We start from the raw sequence: 18,112 nt of genomic DNA on the forward strand, positions 1-18,112 counted from the left end.
TTTTTCCTTTTTTTTTTTTCGTGGTTCGTACGAGTCGAGTCACCGCCAGCTGAGCTTACGTCAGCGAGGAATCTCAGGAACGCAATGTGTTGACAGCTGGGCGTGACGTGTATTAGCAGCGACATTGCTTTCATAATTATGTAGTTTCAAGGCTATTAATGAATGGCAATTAAGGCACATTAATTCCATTTTCTCCAGAAACTGGCTGTATCAAATATGAATTGACATCATTAACGACTCACAGCCACCCCCTGACAGAAAGGCCGGGATGATCGGTTTAGTATTTATAATTATTTATAAGAACACAGTTCTTATATGGAGCGACCTAAAATCCCCCTATGGGGATTTCAATGCAAATAAAAAAATACATGAACCTGTGTACTGGCGCCCTCTACTGAAAGTGACGTCAGACTTCGGTGCTCTATTATCTTACACAAGCAACTACCTTGAAAACTGCTGCTGTTTTGTACTAGATATCATTTTTTAAACGTTCGAAAGGTTTACACAAAGTGACTACAAAAAATCTATACTTTCTTCCATATAACTATTGCTACAGCAAATGCAAATTTTTTGTAGTTTCAGCTCTTTCACACATTAACCCTTTAACCTTTTTTTATTGTACATACTTTTCTTTGTTTTTACAGTTTATTTCACGTTTGCTTTGGCAATGTACAGTAAATGTTTCTTTTCACAGGCCAATATAAAGCCCCTTTGAATTGAATTGATTTAATGTCAGCACGAATTGTGCTTTCTGTCACACACAATAATGTGTGATAGAAACCGCTGATTAGATTAGATTAGATTCAATTTATTGTCACTGCACATAGTATACAAATACTTTGACAATGAAATGAAGAGTGGCGTCTGTTATAATCTGATGGCCCATGGCTGTGTACTTGTACGTGAGAGCACAGTGTACTTGATAATGTATTGTGTACTGACTGAACTGTAGCATACTTTATAGGAGCTACTGGAGACATCTCAGACAGCAAGGTCAGCTTGCTGCAGTAAGCGGTTGTTATGTCTCAAGTGTTGTGTCACGTCATTAGGATCCAGCTATATATTTCCAGTATGTGTATAATAAACTTGTGAACCTTTTAGCGTGATACTGTCTCGTGTCGCGTTATTGTTCTCCCGGGCCCGTCGACCGCCGCCGCCGTACCAAGGTATACTTCAACCGGATTGTCACACACCACCCTGCCGGCACACACTACCTGTCTGTCAACCAGATGAGGGTTCAGTACTTAGAGTTTTACAACAGCGTCTAGCCAGAGTGCAATACAGTAATGCAGTAAATGAGAGAATAAATGCAGAAATGTACAGTATGTACAGTAATGTACACAGAATAATAAATAGATAAATAGTAATGAGTATGATGGTAGAACCAAGCATAATCTGGATAAGTATATGAGAAGAAATAACTGTAAAATGCAAGTGATGCACGTATAGCATATATACAGTATGCACACCCACCCCACACATACCCACACTCTCTAACATGCTAATGAATATAAGCATGAGTTCAGATGGGTAGAGGGATGGAGGGACGGAAGGGCATGCTGATATCTGTTATTTATTCATTAAAGGTGAAAAAAATAACTAGACAGACCTCAGTCCATCCTATTTTCTTTTTTAAATTAAAATGGACTGGCTTCATTTTGTTGAAGACCTTGACTGTATTCAATGTTACCATGGTGACATGTACAGTTGAGAAGAGTTTTATGATTGCTCCTTTATCAATCTCTCGGTCGAATAGTCATCTGAAAAAGGAGATTTTGTTTTTCCGTTATTATTATTATGACCCAGTCTAGGGGTGTCTGGGACACAGCATGAATATGTTCCCACCTCCCCCAACTCTCAAGTAGCCACACAAAGGGTTAACGTGCAAAAAGAAACAAGTATTTATTTATAAAATAAATAGGAATAACATTGTAAACTAAGTGAATAATATGAAGTTGGTTTCATAAATAAGGATTTAGTGATAACGGAGGATGAATGAATCAAAATAACTAACTTGAAATGAATATATCTCTTACCTAACAAAAGAACCAAACATAAACAATGCTCAAAAGAAGCAACCAGCTCTAAAGCACTTAATCTCAACTCAATAAAACACTATTAAAGCAATTAACTCATTAAAGTAGCTGAATATAACAGAAGGATAACTGTTGACAAGATATGCCCCCTGCTGCACTGTGGTTTGCTCTCCTCTTATATAGGGCATAGCAGTGTCTGTAGTTTTCTGGTTCCACTGAAAGAGATTTACAAAAATATTTATATCAATTATTGTAAGCCTAGAACAAGCCATCCGTGAATCCTGGTGAACCTCCTTAGCAAAACTCCTGGAAGCTCCTCACCAATCGCTGGCCGGCCTGGAAGTGTCCCCTCCAATCGCCTTCATGGCTTGGCAACCTGATTTGCATTCAGTCTCACCTCACACCTTCACACGTCCTATTATATAGAGACCCTGGAGGGACATTTGCTTTTTGATTTGATTTGATTTTAGCACAGTATAGAGCAATACATTAAAGCAAGCACTTTTTTTCCCCTGCACCCTTAAAAATCCTACCCTGAAAAAATAAACCAACACAATCCGTAATTTTCCAACCCACAAAATATAAACCAACAGCTTTTCAAAATAAACCTACCCCTAAAATAAATCTACCTTCAAATGTCCCGAAGGGGCTCCGTACTACACTATTAGCCTCTATGATCAGCCTCTAAATTGCTGCTCTGACTGGAAGCATTAATCACATCTGTGAGAAACGGACATGATATTTACGATCACTTTTCTAGCTCAACCGCCTGTAATAAAATAGCCATTACTTGTTCCACTTGTGTGCCCCGCATGGTGCACACTAAGCTCTTTGCTTGTGGCGGTCTGGGTTTCATGACTTTCATTTGTCTTGGTAATGCATCTAAGCTTCTCACACCCCTGTCTGATCAAATGTAGGGAGCAGGGAGTTCCTTCTAAAGCCAGGATGTCCATTGCATCCTGAATAACGTCCACATGTTTTTTAACTGAGGGAAAATACTCCGGGAGCTTGAGTTCCAGAGTCGACTGCACTTGACTTCACCCATCGTTAATTAGTTTGGGAGCTTTGTCTCAAATCTAGGTAATGTCTGTTGGATCTTTCTATGGCTTCGCAACAGCAGCCTGTCAGCCAGTCAGGCATATCAGGTCATTGGGTAGTCCCCATGACCTGTTTATCTCACGTGTCAGAGTCCACACACGCACGCACGCACACGCGCGCGCACACACACACACACACACACACACACACACACACACACACACACACACACACACACACACACACACACACACACACACACACACACACACACACACACACACACACACACACATTACACACACACACACACACACACACACACACATTTCGATTTTTTTATTTGAATCCACATTTATAAAATACATTATCAAGGGCACACATATTTTCAGTTGCTTCTGATATACTACGCACTCGAAACATCACGTGTCCCAGTGCTTGAGTCCAAACAAGCCCTAAATGTACAGAATATAGGCAACACATGAACTTATTCACAGACAACATTGGTCACTTCAGTCTGTCATATTACCAACACAGAAAGTAAATCATGGGTACAAAAAGCACCTTCTCCTCCAAATAGACCGACTGCCTATAATGGAGGAGATTGAACAGTATGTTGCAAGCTGCTTTGCCTTACCCTATAATCCTCAAGCCTCTGACCACTAGCCTGTGGACATGGCCCAGGCTGCCAAATATAAAAACAATGAGCTGACACGTATAGCCCAGTTGTATAATGGCCTGTACTAATGGTTGATATTTTACTTGTGATGTATATGGAAATCACAATTCACATTAATAATAGCTAAGTTGTCTCTGTTCAAATGAGAGAACAAACATGTTTGAACAGGATGCATGGACAGCAACAGGGGTCCCTGTATGCTAAGTGGATCTAGCTTGCTGATAGCATGCAGCTGCAGGCAAGCACCTACTGGGCTCCCTGGTGACCATACCTTATTTGGACATGAGTGGACCACTTTATACTTTTGGGACAGTGGGGGTTTGGGAACCACCTTTTGCCATGTCCCTTTGATCTCTTTGTTCTGACCTGTATAAGATTCCACTGAAATGTCTGTAACTGTGTGTTAGTCTCTGGGAAGCCGGCAGGCTGAAGGAGGATCCATGGGGCCTGGCTCCATGGCTGTGATCTTCTGTCTTTGTACTCTCTGCAATAAAATGGACTTGAAAACTTTCATTGGCCTGTCCGTCGTCAGACTCTTCTCTCTTAAGTTGCTAGAAAATATACATCACAGTGGTGCCGATCCCGGTCGCCTTTTTGATGCTTTTTTGCGTCAGGCGAGAGAACCAGAAGGGGAATTTTTCAGTCTAATAGTATTTCGGTCGGCAATTTTTGGATGGAGGAGGACGGCGGCGGTGGTGCTGCGTGCTGCAGTCGAACCAGCGGCGATTCAACATGGTGGCGACGGCCTGCCTAGCGCGGTGGGGAGGTGCGGCGATGCTCGGCGGCGGCTCTCATCGATCGGTGACCAGAGGCGATGCACAGCGACTGGACGGCGGGGTGAGGATGCGCAGCGTAGCATATACCCCGGCCGGCCCGTGGGCGTTCATCGGCGGTCAGCGATCAAAGGGAGGCGGTGGCGCTCTTCATTCACTCTTCTTGGCGTGCGCCTCTGCTCGATTCGACAGCGACGGCAAGGCGGCTGATCTACAAGCTCGCAACGCGGCGCGCAACACGTTTCTGCCTTGCAGAAGCCTACAGGCTCCTGTGATGACGCTGATTCACTTTCTGTTTGTTCAGTCATGTCGTGACTGAAAAGGGAGGAGGTGATAAAAGTGAATTCAGATCAGAATTCAGAATGAAAGTTTTCGGACAATGGGCAGCTCTTCATAACAGAGCGGCCTACGCCATGCGGTGCATATTTGTACTGTATCACAACCTCGTTTGGCCTGTGCGCTGGCTGATGAATGAACACTCGAGAAGGTGAGACAAAGAAGAAGAGAGCAACATTACAGAGAATAGTTCTATTATATCAGATGGATATCGTTCCATTTGATTTCAAATGTATGTCTATGTTTGTCTAGTTCAACATATAATGGGCATATATGTTGATTCTATGTGTCGGGTATTTTAATTAGAGAAGTTGACTTAATGGGGATGAATATGCCTAAGGGAGATTTGGAAACTGAATAGAGATATTTACCGGAGTAAAATTAGTTAGATGTTTCTTTATCAGGCGAAAGACAGCGCTCCTGTCGTACGCATAAGTGTTAATCGTCCTAATTGTGCATAAAGTTCTTATTTATGTTCGAATAAATTTGTGAATGGGTAAAGTCAACAAGGTATTTATGCTATGACATGTGGGGAGACTCTAAAGGTATATAGGACACTCTATGATTTTAACGTAAGGAGGTAACCTCTAGCATGCTCGAGATCTGGAAACGTACAATTCTTTGAAATGATAAGAGGGGGTTAGAAGGTCGCTGCAGTAGACGGGTTATTTGTACGAGCTTTGGTAATCTGAGTGTTTAGATATAAATTATGGGTGCTTTCTACATTGTGCTAAAAGAGGAGTTAACTAAACAAATAACGTAAGTTACGAATAAATTTTTGGATGATTATGGTCAACTTTAGCCTTGACATTAGCTGAAGCTGAGAGCTTTAGATGCCAAGTATGAAAACCTTAAAGGTATATTCAGTGATTTCACTCAAAAAACCTTAGGTTTCGTTTTTGGCTGTGGGACCCAGCCTTTCGTCCAATCAGGATAGAGAGTCAAAAACGAAACCTAAGGTTTTTTGACCCCCAGGGGTTAACTGGGGACAGGGAGGAACTCCTTATATGGCCAGCACACTCTATAGTAGGGAGGATTATCACAACAAAACAAAAAAATAAGTGATATTTGAATTAAGTGAAATCACTGAATATACCTTTAACACACTTTGAATTCGATAATTGGGTGCTTTGATAAGCAAAGGGGTTGGATTCAGCGACGTGTATTGTGTTTCAGTGTCAGATTTTTGTAATACGGTTTATCAGGTATGTCAATTGTCATATATGTATGAATGACTTGAGTTTTGTACGCCATTCTACTGTAATTGTTTGATTTGATTATTTTGTGTCATGTTTTTGATGTTCCAGCCAGTCAGTGTCAAAGGGAGGACTAGGGTAAATTGTGTTCCATATTCGTTTTATGAGGCAAGGTTGCCTCAAAGGGAGGATATGATGTATATGGAAATCACAATTCACATTAATAATAGCTTAAATAACTGTTCTAAGTTGTCTCTGTTCAAATGAGAGAACAAACATGTTTGAACAGGATGCATGGACAGCAACAGGGGTCCCTGTATGCTAAGTGGATCTAGCTTGCTGATAGCATGCAGCTGCAGGCAAGCACCTACTGGGCTCCCTGGTGACCATACCTTATTTGGACATGAGTGGACCACTTTATACTTTTGGGACAGTGGGGGTTTGGGAACCACCTTTTGCCATGTCCCTTTGATCTCTTTGTTCTGACCTGTATAAGATTCCACTGAAATGTCTGTAACTGTGTGTTAGTCTCTGGGAAGCCGGCAGGCTGAAGGAGGATCCATGGGGCCTGGCTCCATGGCTGTGATCTGCTGTCTTTGTACTCTCTGCAATAAAATGGACTTGAAAACTTTCATTGGCCTTTCCGTCGTCAGACTCTTCTCTCTTTAAGTAGCTAGGAAATATACGTCACTTGTTTAGTAAGGCAAGCTTCCTCTAAACTTGAATCAAAAGCACAGCCAACTTCCAATAGAAAAACCTCTCTGCTGTTCGTCAATTATAATGACATCTGGTGTGTTTGCAATTATATTTGCAAACACGGTTGGGTCATTGCATTGAAACATTTCTGGTTTCACACAGGAATCTTTGTGAAACAGGAATGAAAGGAATGAAACATAGGTGACACATCTTTGGCAATAATGTTCACAATTCTGTCATGCCTGGCTATATACAGTCCTTTGTAAATATTACAGCCGTTTAATATATGAGACATAGACTCTATGGTCTGATGCTGTCCATGGTGTAGACAGTGAGGGTCATGATTATTGGGATACCAGATTGATAGATTCAGTTTGGTTGGCAGCACTTGGAGGCGTGCCTTTACTGTGAAGATGAGAATGTCCTCATCAATCGCTGCGTTTTTTAGAATTGAGTGGGACACGGAGTGATCAGCTGACTGGAGGCACGCAAGCTTCCCTTGCAGCCGTAGTCCTGTCCAGTGCCGTTTTCTATGCTGCTCTCTGAGCGCTAGAAGATGCGCACGCGCGCCGTTGTTAGGGAGCGCGCTTGCTGTTCTGTCGTCGCGGCTTACTGTTGTGCGAATGTTGATTGACAGGTCAGTGATCACAGATTCAGAGACGTGCACCGTCTCGTTGTCCGCTCCTTTCCACTCCAAAGAGACACCAGTCCAGTTACACAGATCGTTCAAATCAGGCCAGTCAGACACACATTTGTAGGATTGTGTGGAGGTTGTAATTATGATGCTGTGATTTGGAGCTTTGGTGAGGGGCACCCCCTGTAGGTTTTTATGAGTTCTGGAAAGAAAGAAAACAATCCTGGAAGGATGTGAGTTTGTTTGGCAGAGTTTGTTTGTTTGGCAGAGGTTCAGTTCTTCCATTAAACATCACATGTTTGATAATTCTGACTGAACTGCAGACGTGGATGTTGCTGTTCACCTTTGTGCAGATTGTGCTGATTGTGGTGACTCCAAGGCCTTGTATACACTTCAATTGACTATACCATGAACAGAATCCCCCACCCAATTAAACCACTATTAAAGATTTCATTGTATTACAAATGTCTAGCAATGTTGGTTGATTCACACCATAAGTTAAACAAAGCCTGCTTTGGCAAGTGTAGCAACCACGATCAGTCTTTTTAGATAAAGCTATATAAACACCTTTTGAAGGTTTGAAGAACAAGCAGTGGCATAAATATGGATGCACTGCAACGGGGCCCAGACGCCATGGGGGCCCATGAACAAAACAATGGTGATCCAATTTTCTCTGCCGAAAACCTGCGTGCGTCCTCTAGTTGCATGATCTGCTCAGAGCCTCCCCGCCCGGTCTATATATAACACTTAAACTCGCTGCCAATCTACATGCTGAAACACTCAACAAAATATTTGCACCAGGGCCTATCACCATGAAGTTATGCCACTGAGAAGGGAGTATTGTTTAATACCGACTTAAATTTGCCCTGAAGGTACACTCATTTTGAGCTGTATAGCCTGCACCTCTTCACTCTTCTCTCTATTAGGTTGAAAGACTGTCACGTTCCCAGACTAAATTACTGCATGGCTGAGCATCACAACACAATATCCAGATCTCCATTAGCAGAGCCTTGTTTGTGATATTCTTGTAATCAACCATAGCATTGACAGAGCTGCCTATGTCAAATTAACGAATCTTTTTTGTGGGCGTTGTCCCCAAGATTGTGTTGAAAACAATGCAATGCAGGGAAAAGAAAATGCACTGACGTGCAATACACGGTTTTCAAATTAATCACAAAAAGAAACACTGAAGTTCTTACTTATGAAGACTTACAGTACGACATCATTGCATGTCAGCATATCTGACCTTCTGACCTCTACTGTAGGCCATAGGGCAGAAAAACATTTCACACAATGTGAGTAAACCAACCTATAGCTTAAACTTGATTCAGTCCAACAGATAAGGATACTGTAGGTTATCATCAGAAACGGCAGTGCGTATTAGAAAAATGGGTCTCGGCGAAAGCCCTGTTCCTCTTCCTCACAGGTCCTAAACCCATTTCAAGGTTATCCCATGGGCCCTGACAACAACTATAGGTATAATGACTGTGTGGTGAAGGGCGGTCAAAAGACCATCAATCTGTTAGCTTAACTGCTGGTCACCTGGGGATTTATTCTTTCTATTCATTTTAAGGAAGCAGTTTGTAGAACAAGGGGTGAGGTGAAGCTATATACACCCACTGCCTGCTATCACTGTCATGCATGGTTTTGATGGATGGCAGCCCACCACAAAATACACTGTATATTTAACTCACCTACATTATCTTTCATCTACTCCCCATGCCTCTTCTCACAGGGTGAATGCCAGTGCCAGTGCAAAGCCTGTATATCCCCTAGCCTCGGAAACCTTTCATTTAGTATCCCCCTGACTCATGCAGAGACTGCAGTCAGAACCTGTGTGCGTGCGTGCGTGCGTGCGCGTTCTCCTGTTGCATTCTCTGAAACATTCTACAGTAGGCCTCATTACCATGCATGTATGCATGTTTAATTATAGTTTTCTTATTATACTCTTTTGATCATGATGAGTCCTATCACTGCTATCGCACATCCGCTAATCTCATACGCCACATAACAATGGTGAATAATTTGATGGGAAATTAAATGAATTCCCTATATGGAAATGTTGAGTGTTATCATGAGCATATTATTTGGATTGAAAACCCCTCTAAATGGCTCTGGGCTAATTATTTAGCCCGTGGATCCAAGGTCTGGAAGGCTGCCTCAGATTTTTGCTTTAGGCTGAGCCAGTGGCGTTGGTATATTAGAAGAAATTGTCATGCATTTTCCATGTTGTGTGTTGAATTTTGTGTGCATTAGCCTATACATGGACATGTTTTACTCTTTTTTTTTTTTTTTTTTAAGATATTTTTTTGCGGCTTACGCCTTTTATTGATTTTTTTGAAGGGACAGACAGTAGGCTGACAGGAAACGGGAGAGAGATGGGGGGATGACATGCAGTAAAGGCCGTGTCGGGTCCGGGAGTCGAACCCGCGGCACACTGCGACTGGATTACCAGTCCGGTGCCCAGACCGTTACGCTACGGCCTGGGCCATGTTTTACTCTTTTAATATATATATATATATATATATCGCTTCCCAGCAGGGACAATGGCCAGTTGCAGATAATTAGTTTAGCCTTGGTAACTCACAATTGAGTACAAGAGTTCTTGTTTCTCGCATTTGGTGAAGCCGCGGTCGAGCATGGAGTTGGCTGTCTCTCGAAGATTCAGCTCTGTTACTTCTTCAAGTGCAGATTCCAAACTGAACTGTTTGTCCGTGTTGACTTAGATCCATTGTCTCCTGAAGTGAGAATAGTGTCACAGAAATCAATTAAGAAACATTTAAATGTCCCTTTGGCAGCATGGCACTAGCCTGATTAACAGACTGTAGCTTTCTTGAAGCTTCAGAGATGCAAGAGATGCAGAGATCTCTGCAAGAGATGCAGTCCACTCAGAGAGTGGGCGTGGTCTTTGGGCTGGATCCAGGCTAGCATGTAGCAATTCATATCCATCCAAATTCAACACAATAACACTAATTTTCAACATGGTAGATTAATATTTGTGAGGGACTCTAAATGAAGCTTTGAAGAATTGAGACAAAGAACCATTTAAGAACATATTAATTATCCATCATTTATAAATTATGGATATAATATATAATGTAATAATAAGGGGTCAGGACAGATTGGGCTTTTGGGAGAGGAGTCTGCATTAATGTCAATATCAATATATTGCATTGGTTATTACTGATAGAATATGTTCATATACGGTAACTCAAATTCTGCAAGAATGACATCCTGGTTGTCTTTATTTCTCTGCTCAATGGGCCACTGTCAATATCCACAGGACACATTATTTTATGTCTTTGACATGATTTCATTGGTGGTTTACTTTAAATCATAATTGAATGAGCGAGTGGTTATTGACTTGACACAATGCCCAAACCCATGACTACCGGTAATTCAGAGGCTTACGCCATCCTAGCCAGTGGCGTGCACAGATAGACACTAGGGGGTGCTAGAGCACCACCTGCCCTTGTCCTCTGGACAGCAATGTGCTCTTTTGTACAGTGTACAGTTTGTGGACCATGGTGACATTGATCAATTCTTGATAAAAACAAGCTTCTACTCTGTAAAAAGTGTGAGATTTATAGATTGTGGGGCATAAATAATATAATTTATGCCCCAAAATCTATAAATTGTGGACCATGGTGACATTGACCAATTATTGATAAAAACAAGCTTCTACTCTGTAAAAGTGTGAGATTTATAGATTGTGGGGCATAAATAATATAATTTATGCCCCAAAATCTATAAATCTCACACTATTAACCCTTGGACTACCAGTCCCAATTTTTTTGTTTGGGTAACAAATTGGCATATTTTTAATTCATCGTTTTAACATACAAGAAAGATCTGGTGGCTTGAAAAGATGTTTTTTAATTTTTTGTTCATTGAAGGTGAATTCTCTCGATTCGCCACCAGATGGCGGGAAAGCACCATGATGCTGATTTTGGCCAAAATAGACGAATCTTCCTAAATCACTTCCGGTTGAACGATCAACAACATCCTGTAGTATTTTGACCCTAGTCAATAGCTTGGCTGGTCCGGATTGCTAAGCTAATGCTATATTTTTCATAACGAAGTCAAATTAACCTCAAATCAACCCCAAAAGATCGCAAAATATCACATTTTTTACAGCGACGCACATAGAGACGGCGCGCGTGCACGATAGCGCACGATCACGCGGATTTCGGCCGTTTTTTGGTAAATTACATCCAAAAATATTAATATTAGCGAAAAAATATTAATTTTTGATCTTTTGACCCCCCGATAACTGATATTGATTGTCATTCCGTTTTTTCCGTTAACGGGAGGTTTAGATTTTTTGATTAATTCTGTTTTTTCCGTGAATTGTAGGCCAAGGGTTAAGGCAACCGGCCGGTTCGACGCGCTGCACAAGGTGCCCTTTTGTCACTTGAGCACCTGCCCCTCTAAATGTCTGTGCACGCCACTGATCCTAGCGATGCATGAACTGGTGTTAGCACCCAGAATAGATAACGTGCCATGTGAAGGCCGTTACATGCTACCATCCACCACTTTGTATATTTGGGTTAGGTGATCTAATTATATCTATGTGAACTATCAATTGCAAATCACAATTTGTGCAGTTTAAACAAAGCTACAGTGCTGCACGTCACTTGCACTATAGGCATTTTGTGACATCACGCACGTAGCAGCGGCAAGAGCTGTGATTGGGCTCAGGGGTAGAGTGGCTGGATGGTAACCGCAAGTTTGCCAGTTCGAACCCGGGCTCCCCCAGAGTTAGTGTCGAAGTGTCCTTGAGCAAGACACTGAACCCCTAATTGCTCCCGATGTGCTGATTACTGCATGGTTTCCGCCGCCATCGGTGTATGAATGTGTGTGTGCACAATCTATGTAAAGCGCCTTCGCCTTGGATAACAGCGCTATACAAATGCACCATTTACCATTGGTCTATGAGGGGACACACAAAAGCCACTTTTACATAGACATTGCGCAATATTGACAGTACAATATTTCCTTTCTACAAAGAACCTAAAGTGCTTATACATTGCATGCAGGCTTTCAATATCAGAGGCGTGACATGTTACACAACTTTGACGGCAGTTGTAAATATTTATAAAACTATAGCCTATGCATTTCTCAAAACGCAGACACAAAATTAACTGACTTTAATAGTAGACTGTCAGTCTGCTATTAAAGTATTTTCTTTCATACGACGAGCATGCTAAAGTTGTAGCCGGCTATAACCCATTCCGTTGTTGTCAAAAACAAGTTACAAAACATTTTAAATGCAGTTTCCCCTTTGGTGGTGAATATCTGTTTTATGTGCAAATGAGCGACAGCATATGAATTGAACCAATAAGATGCCTGAGGGCGAGAAGCGATCTCGCATCCGCCTGGGTGACCGCAGACTGCTGGGCGAGCGCTGGCGCTTTGGCATGGGGGGGTCAGATCAACATATGGAATGAATTCTGTACTGGCCATACAGTATATGGAGCGTGTCTTGAGTGGTTTGATGAGGTCAGATCAACATATGGAATGTGAGAACAGGTCAGCTCCATATATGGATATCTAAGGGTGGCAGGGGGGGCAGTGTCTTGAGCGCATGTACAGGGTTTGATGAGGGCCCAGGTAGGGCCGGGCCTTCATTTTGACTGACCGACTGACTGATGGGAAATGCACAATTTCATAGTTAAGTTAACTGCGACCTGTGGTCGCGATAAACAAAATACTGTTACAGCAAAACTCCTCTCTCTTACTCTGACCGATACGTTTCGCTGCAAGGTGTTGTGGAGAGTTTAATTTATTTTATGAATATGACCGATGTAAGCAATTGCTGCCTGATGTAGAGCGAGCATTAGCTTGTGTTCTATTATTTATATATGTAGTACAGGATAGACTGCAGGTAAAACCTCTCCAGAGAGAGACAGAGGTAGATTGCATCTAGGTCTTTTGCTGCTGTTATTGCCTATACAACCACTGTCCACTGAGAGGACTATGCCTATTAGGCTACAAGCCAAATTTTACAGTAAATAAACTACAGCAATTCTAACAATGTTAGATAAGCGCCTGACACTGCATTATTTTATGCTTTGCAGTTATTCTTCATGGACAGTAAAATCTAGTGGGGTTTTTTAACCTGTCATGCTATGGCTGTAAGATAATAGGCAGGGGCGTAAATGCCATGACGCAGACCACGCAGGTGGCCCACGCCTCTGATAATATAGGCTAGGCCACTTCAACAGTGGTTTTCAAAATGTTTGTACCAAGGCACACCAAAGCGTGAGTCAAACTCTCACTGCACACCTATATTAATTTCCCTGTGTGTTATCACTAAATGTTTGCTTTTATTTATTAATGCCAAATAAAAAGGTTGGGGCATTTTTAGGTTATATAATTTGTGTCTGTATTGGGAAATAAGTGTGCACAATGTAAACTATAGCCGATTGAAAAATATTTCCTAATTTTTGGATAGTTGTATACATTATATTGCAATAATAATGATGTATGCAGGTCACATAATCCCAAGGCGCATGGACTTTGGCACCCCATGCTATATTGATTCTCAAAAACACTATTATGTATTGATTGATTGTTTAGTTTCTGTCATAAAAAGTTATAAGCTTATTTAACCTGGATTTTATGGTGGTGTGCTTAATCTATATACCGTAGGTTAGGTTTTGACAAAGTAGCCAATTTTACATCTCCATCACATGATCAGACGAATCTGTTAGATTTCAACTCCTCTTATTTATTTTGAAGGCGACACGTCTAGCTAGTGTTAACTTTAAACACAAAATACTTAAACGAGCTATAACATAAAATTCAACTTAAATTTATTTTGTATTTTTAGGGCTCCCATATGTGTTTTCTATCCACACAAATAACCAATTTTGAACAATCAGGCTTTCATATCATATAGGTGCTTTAATAGAAATTGCTCTCAGGAAAAGCTCAACTGATTTTGGTCTCATCGTGATGTCATCAATGTCACCCTAATTTGTATAATTCCTCCTTCTTCAGTCCTCAGTTCCAAATTTGCATTTCCACTTTGTTTACAATGTTCACTATTGTTGATTTTCCAAGCTGGCATGGAATGGAAACAAGCCTGGTTTTATCTAGCATCAGTATTATAATGACTCAAATATTAAATAATCTGCATATCAGCACCCCATCACCTCAGGACATTGTGGTACTGCAGCTAAAACTGCTTTCAAAGTCCAGAAAGAAATGACAAGGCCTGGTTATATCAGAGTGGTGATTGAGGCTCAAACCATTAGAAATAACTTTGATGGACATAGACAATATGATATTAAATATTAAAAGCAGTTTTAAAATGCATGTTATTTGCACTTTAACTCGTGTCTAACTAAAGCAGTCTAGATGTACAGGCACGCAATTAAACGCACGCACAGTGCATAGTCAGTTCGCTGCTGCGCTCCTGTAGCGGTGTGCTGTGGCCACGGTAATGTTGTTCAGCAACGGACGAAGGACGCAGGGTGTTTGAGTCTGTGTGAGAGAGAGCAGGAGACAGAGAAGACTGTCTATCTCTCTCTCCCTCTCTCTCTCTGACTGACTGGCTGACTGACTGGGGACAGGAGTCAGCAGGAGGAAAGGAATTGGAGGAGAGGTGCACGGAGCTGTCTTTAGTCCTTCATCGGCCACGGAGCGAACAGCAAAGCTGCACGCATTTCCCTTCGCTGGGAGGGGAGGTCTGAGGACCGGCGAGGACCACCGAGGGAAGAATAGGTCAACTCGCTCAGTGGGAACCAAAGCAGCTTGCACTTGCAGTGAAGTGAGGCGCGTGGGGACGCAGAGCGCGTTCGGCCAGAGCACAGCCGCGTGGAGAAGAGAGGAGGAGGGTGTCCGCGAAGTGGAGTGGAAAAGAAAAAGAAAGGGATGAAAAACTGCAGTGGAGTTTAAAGGGCTGTGCAGGCGGCGCGAGGGAGAAGAGAAGAGCGATATTATTTGGAGAGTAGGAGTAGGCTATGCTATAGTCTATTTTTAGAACGGAGGAAAACAAACCCAAACGTGAGTAGATGTTTGAATTGCAAAGTGCTGTGGTGGTGTCGAAATGGACCGAGGAGGGGGAGAGGAGAAACTCCACTGATAAAAGAGAGAGAGAGCGATCCTGCTGAGAGAGCAGAGCGCGTGGATAATAAATGCGTGAAATAGCCACCAGTTCTGTTACGGTACTCTGCAGGAAATAATTTCCGAGTTTGCAGTGTGTGGATGCGTATTTGCATCAGTGCGTCTTTCTCCACGTGAAAAAAAAGCAGGCGTGTTGTTGTCAGAACTGAGCATGAAGTGCATACGCGGCCGCTACCCGCACTAACCCGCAGCGCGCAGGACCCGGCGCTGGCGACAGAAGATCACAGGAGAAGGCGTGTTGGGGCGTGCGGGCAATCAAATCACGTCAAGAATTAAGTCCACACGAAAAGGGAGCTCATGAAACTGCATGTGAAAAGCGGGGGGGGGGGGGGGAACTGTGTGAGACTTCATTGAAAGCTCTGCGACACCTGCTGTTCGCTTAATTGTGGTGTCAAGACAAGATGGACATGTCATGATTGCAAGCTCCGGTTGATATTCAGATGAACGTCGCTGTATAGCCAAAACAGACTCAGCAGAAGGAAATGAAAGCACCTCCGACGGACTACACCAGTCACTCCAGTCCATTGTCCACCCCCTGATTTATTAATTACCTCACCTCCTTTCATCTTCTGTTCCCACTGTCTACTTGTCTTTAATCGTTCTGTCCTCAGTACTCACTCCCATCCTTCTCCCTCTCCCTCTCCTCCTCACTCTTGCTCTCCCTCTCTCATCCTCTCTGGTTCACTGTCACGCATGGTTGATTGATTCTGGAGAAACATTGTGTAGTAGAAGTCACCTTGCTAGGAGCACATGGATTTGCATGGCTGAAATTTGTTATTTTGTTTTTTACTGACTTGTAGGGCATTGGAACAATGGAACAATCTCAGGGTCAAGGGTGATAATAAATAGACTTGAAATTCAGTCAGGAGAGATTACTGTAGCTGAGAGCTAAAAATGTATCAAGGCTCCTCCTGCATCACCAAGAAGGAGATTTAGATCCCAAGGCTGTTTGTATTTGTTTTCTTTGCACGTGCACGTCTATGCGCAGTCGGAGTTCATGTGGAGTGCAAGTAACTGTTGCAAGGCTAATCACATTATTCACATATCCCGGTGTGGATTACAGCAGTGAGTCTACCGCTACCCTGGAGCTACATGTGGGCGCCTGGCCCTGAGGCCTGGTTGGGAAATGAAGCCTTTCCCGCGTCTTTAGGAGCGCTGTGGTCCGCCATGGCTCTGGAAGGGCGCTGTCTCCGGCACGGGTCCCCGGCGGTCATCAGGAGGGGGGGGCACCACGCGCTGCGCCGTCCCCCGAAGCCGGGCCTGGCCCAGATCACCTCCACCCTTCTGTCCAGGACTCGCCTCCATGGCCTGAGGCACGTCTGCGTCCCCGGCGGCTCCATGGGCCGCCGGGCGTTCTGGCTGCTGGCCCTCTGCACCTCGCTGGGCCTGCTCCTGTCCTGGTCCTCCAACCGCCTGCTCCACTGGCTCTCCTTCCCCACCTACTCCCGGGTTCACACCGAGTGGGCCAAGGAGCTGCCCTTCCCCGCCGTCACCATCTGTAACAACAACCCCATCCGCCTCTACAAGCTCACCAAGAGCGACCTGTACTTCGCCGGCCACTGGCTGGGCCTGCTGCTCGCCAACCGGACCGCCAGACCCCTGGTTCTGGACTTGCTTCAGGACGACCGGCTGCCGTGGTTCACCAAGCTCTCGGACTTCCGGCTCTTTCTGCCGCCCAGAAACTTTGAGGGAACCAACCTGGAGTTTATGGACAGACTCGGCCACCAGCTGGAGGACATGATGCTCATGTGCAAGTACCGAGGGGAGCCCTGCGGCGCCCACAACTTCACATCTGTAAGTCCACATTCATTAACGCTGTATCCTGCTGTTTAATCTTATCAACATGAAAATGTCTCACGTCAACAGTTATGCTAATTTAAATAAGGCAAGGCAGGATCTAATGAGGTAATGAGGTACGGCATATGCAGAGGGTGTACTGTACTGTGAAGCTCAGCCTACTGGTGGTGCTGGGGTGGGAGCAAACAAGGTACATATGACATCAGTGTCCACACTGACAATACAACAGGTGGAAGTACAGTACAATGAATCAAGCGCTCAGTTTTCAGTTTTGGTGGGGGTTCCACTGTGCACAAATTGTAGTGTCTATATTATATGGCACATAGAAGAACTATTAGGGCTGCAATCACAATTTGGTCATTTATAAAAAATAATCATTCATTAGAATTTCTACGAGTTGATAGTTTCTTTATTATTTGAAAGAGTAATCGATGTAATTCAAATTAAATAAGGTAATAGTAGCCATTAGTAGCCCTAATAGTAGCCCTAATGAGTCTCGGTCATACAGAGCTCCTGTAGGCCTACCTAGAGATGAAGCAGGGGCTGCAGATTGAATGAATTGCGTTGCAGATTAAACTTTTTCATAGGTTATATAGATAGCATCATAGACTTGTCTGCCAGCACTATCATCAGTGTTCTGTTGGATTCATGTTGAATGTGGATTTTCAGACATTTAACTTAGCATTGTTTAAACGCATCAATACTTAGTAAACTTGACCTTTCACTCTGTACTTGATCTGCTCGTTTTTCCATCTACACCAAACCTCTTTTCCAAAAATAGCCAATCTACAAAC

The 18,112-nt window shown here is 43.1% G+C and overlaps 1 protein-coding gene across 3 annotated transcripts in view; it reads left to right on the forward strand.

Moving 5' to 3' along the window:
• Positions 1–18,112, forward strand: part of asic2 (acid-sensing (proton-gated) ion channel 2) — a gene marked incomplete at its 5' end in the record, with an annotated part of 441,728 nt that overhangs the window by 280,867 nt on the left and 142,749 nt on the right. For 2 of the 3 annotated variants that reach the window (XM_083780699.1, XM_083780700.1), the window contains one exon: positions 16,448–17,315. The exons of the other annotated variant lie outside the window; for it this stretch is intronic. In XM_083780699.1, coding sequence (XP_083636825.1) covers positions 16,614–17,315 — 702 coding nt within the window. Of the gene's footprint in view, positions 1–16,447; positions 17,316–18,112 lie in introns of those variants that run through there. 3 annotated transcript variants of the gene reach the window in all.

This window comes from Protomyctophum parallelum (genome assembly GCF_964188405.1).
Source record: "Protomyctophum parallelum genome assembly, chromosome: 13".
In the NCBI taxonomy this organism is placed as follows: domain Eukaryota; kingdom Metazoa; phylum Chordata; class Actinopteri; order Myctophiformes; family Myctophidae; genus Protomyctophum; species Protomyctophum parallelum.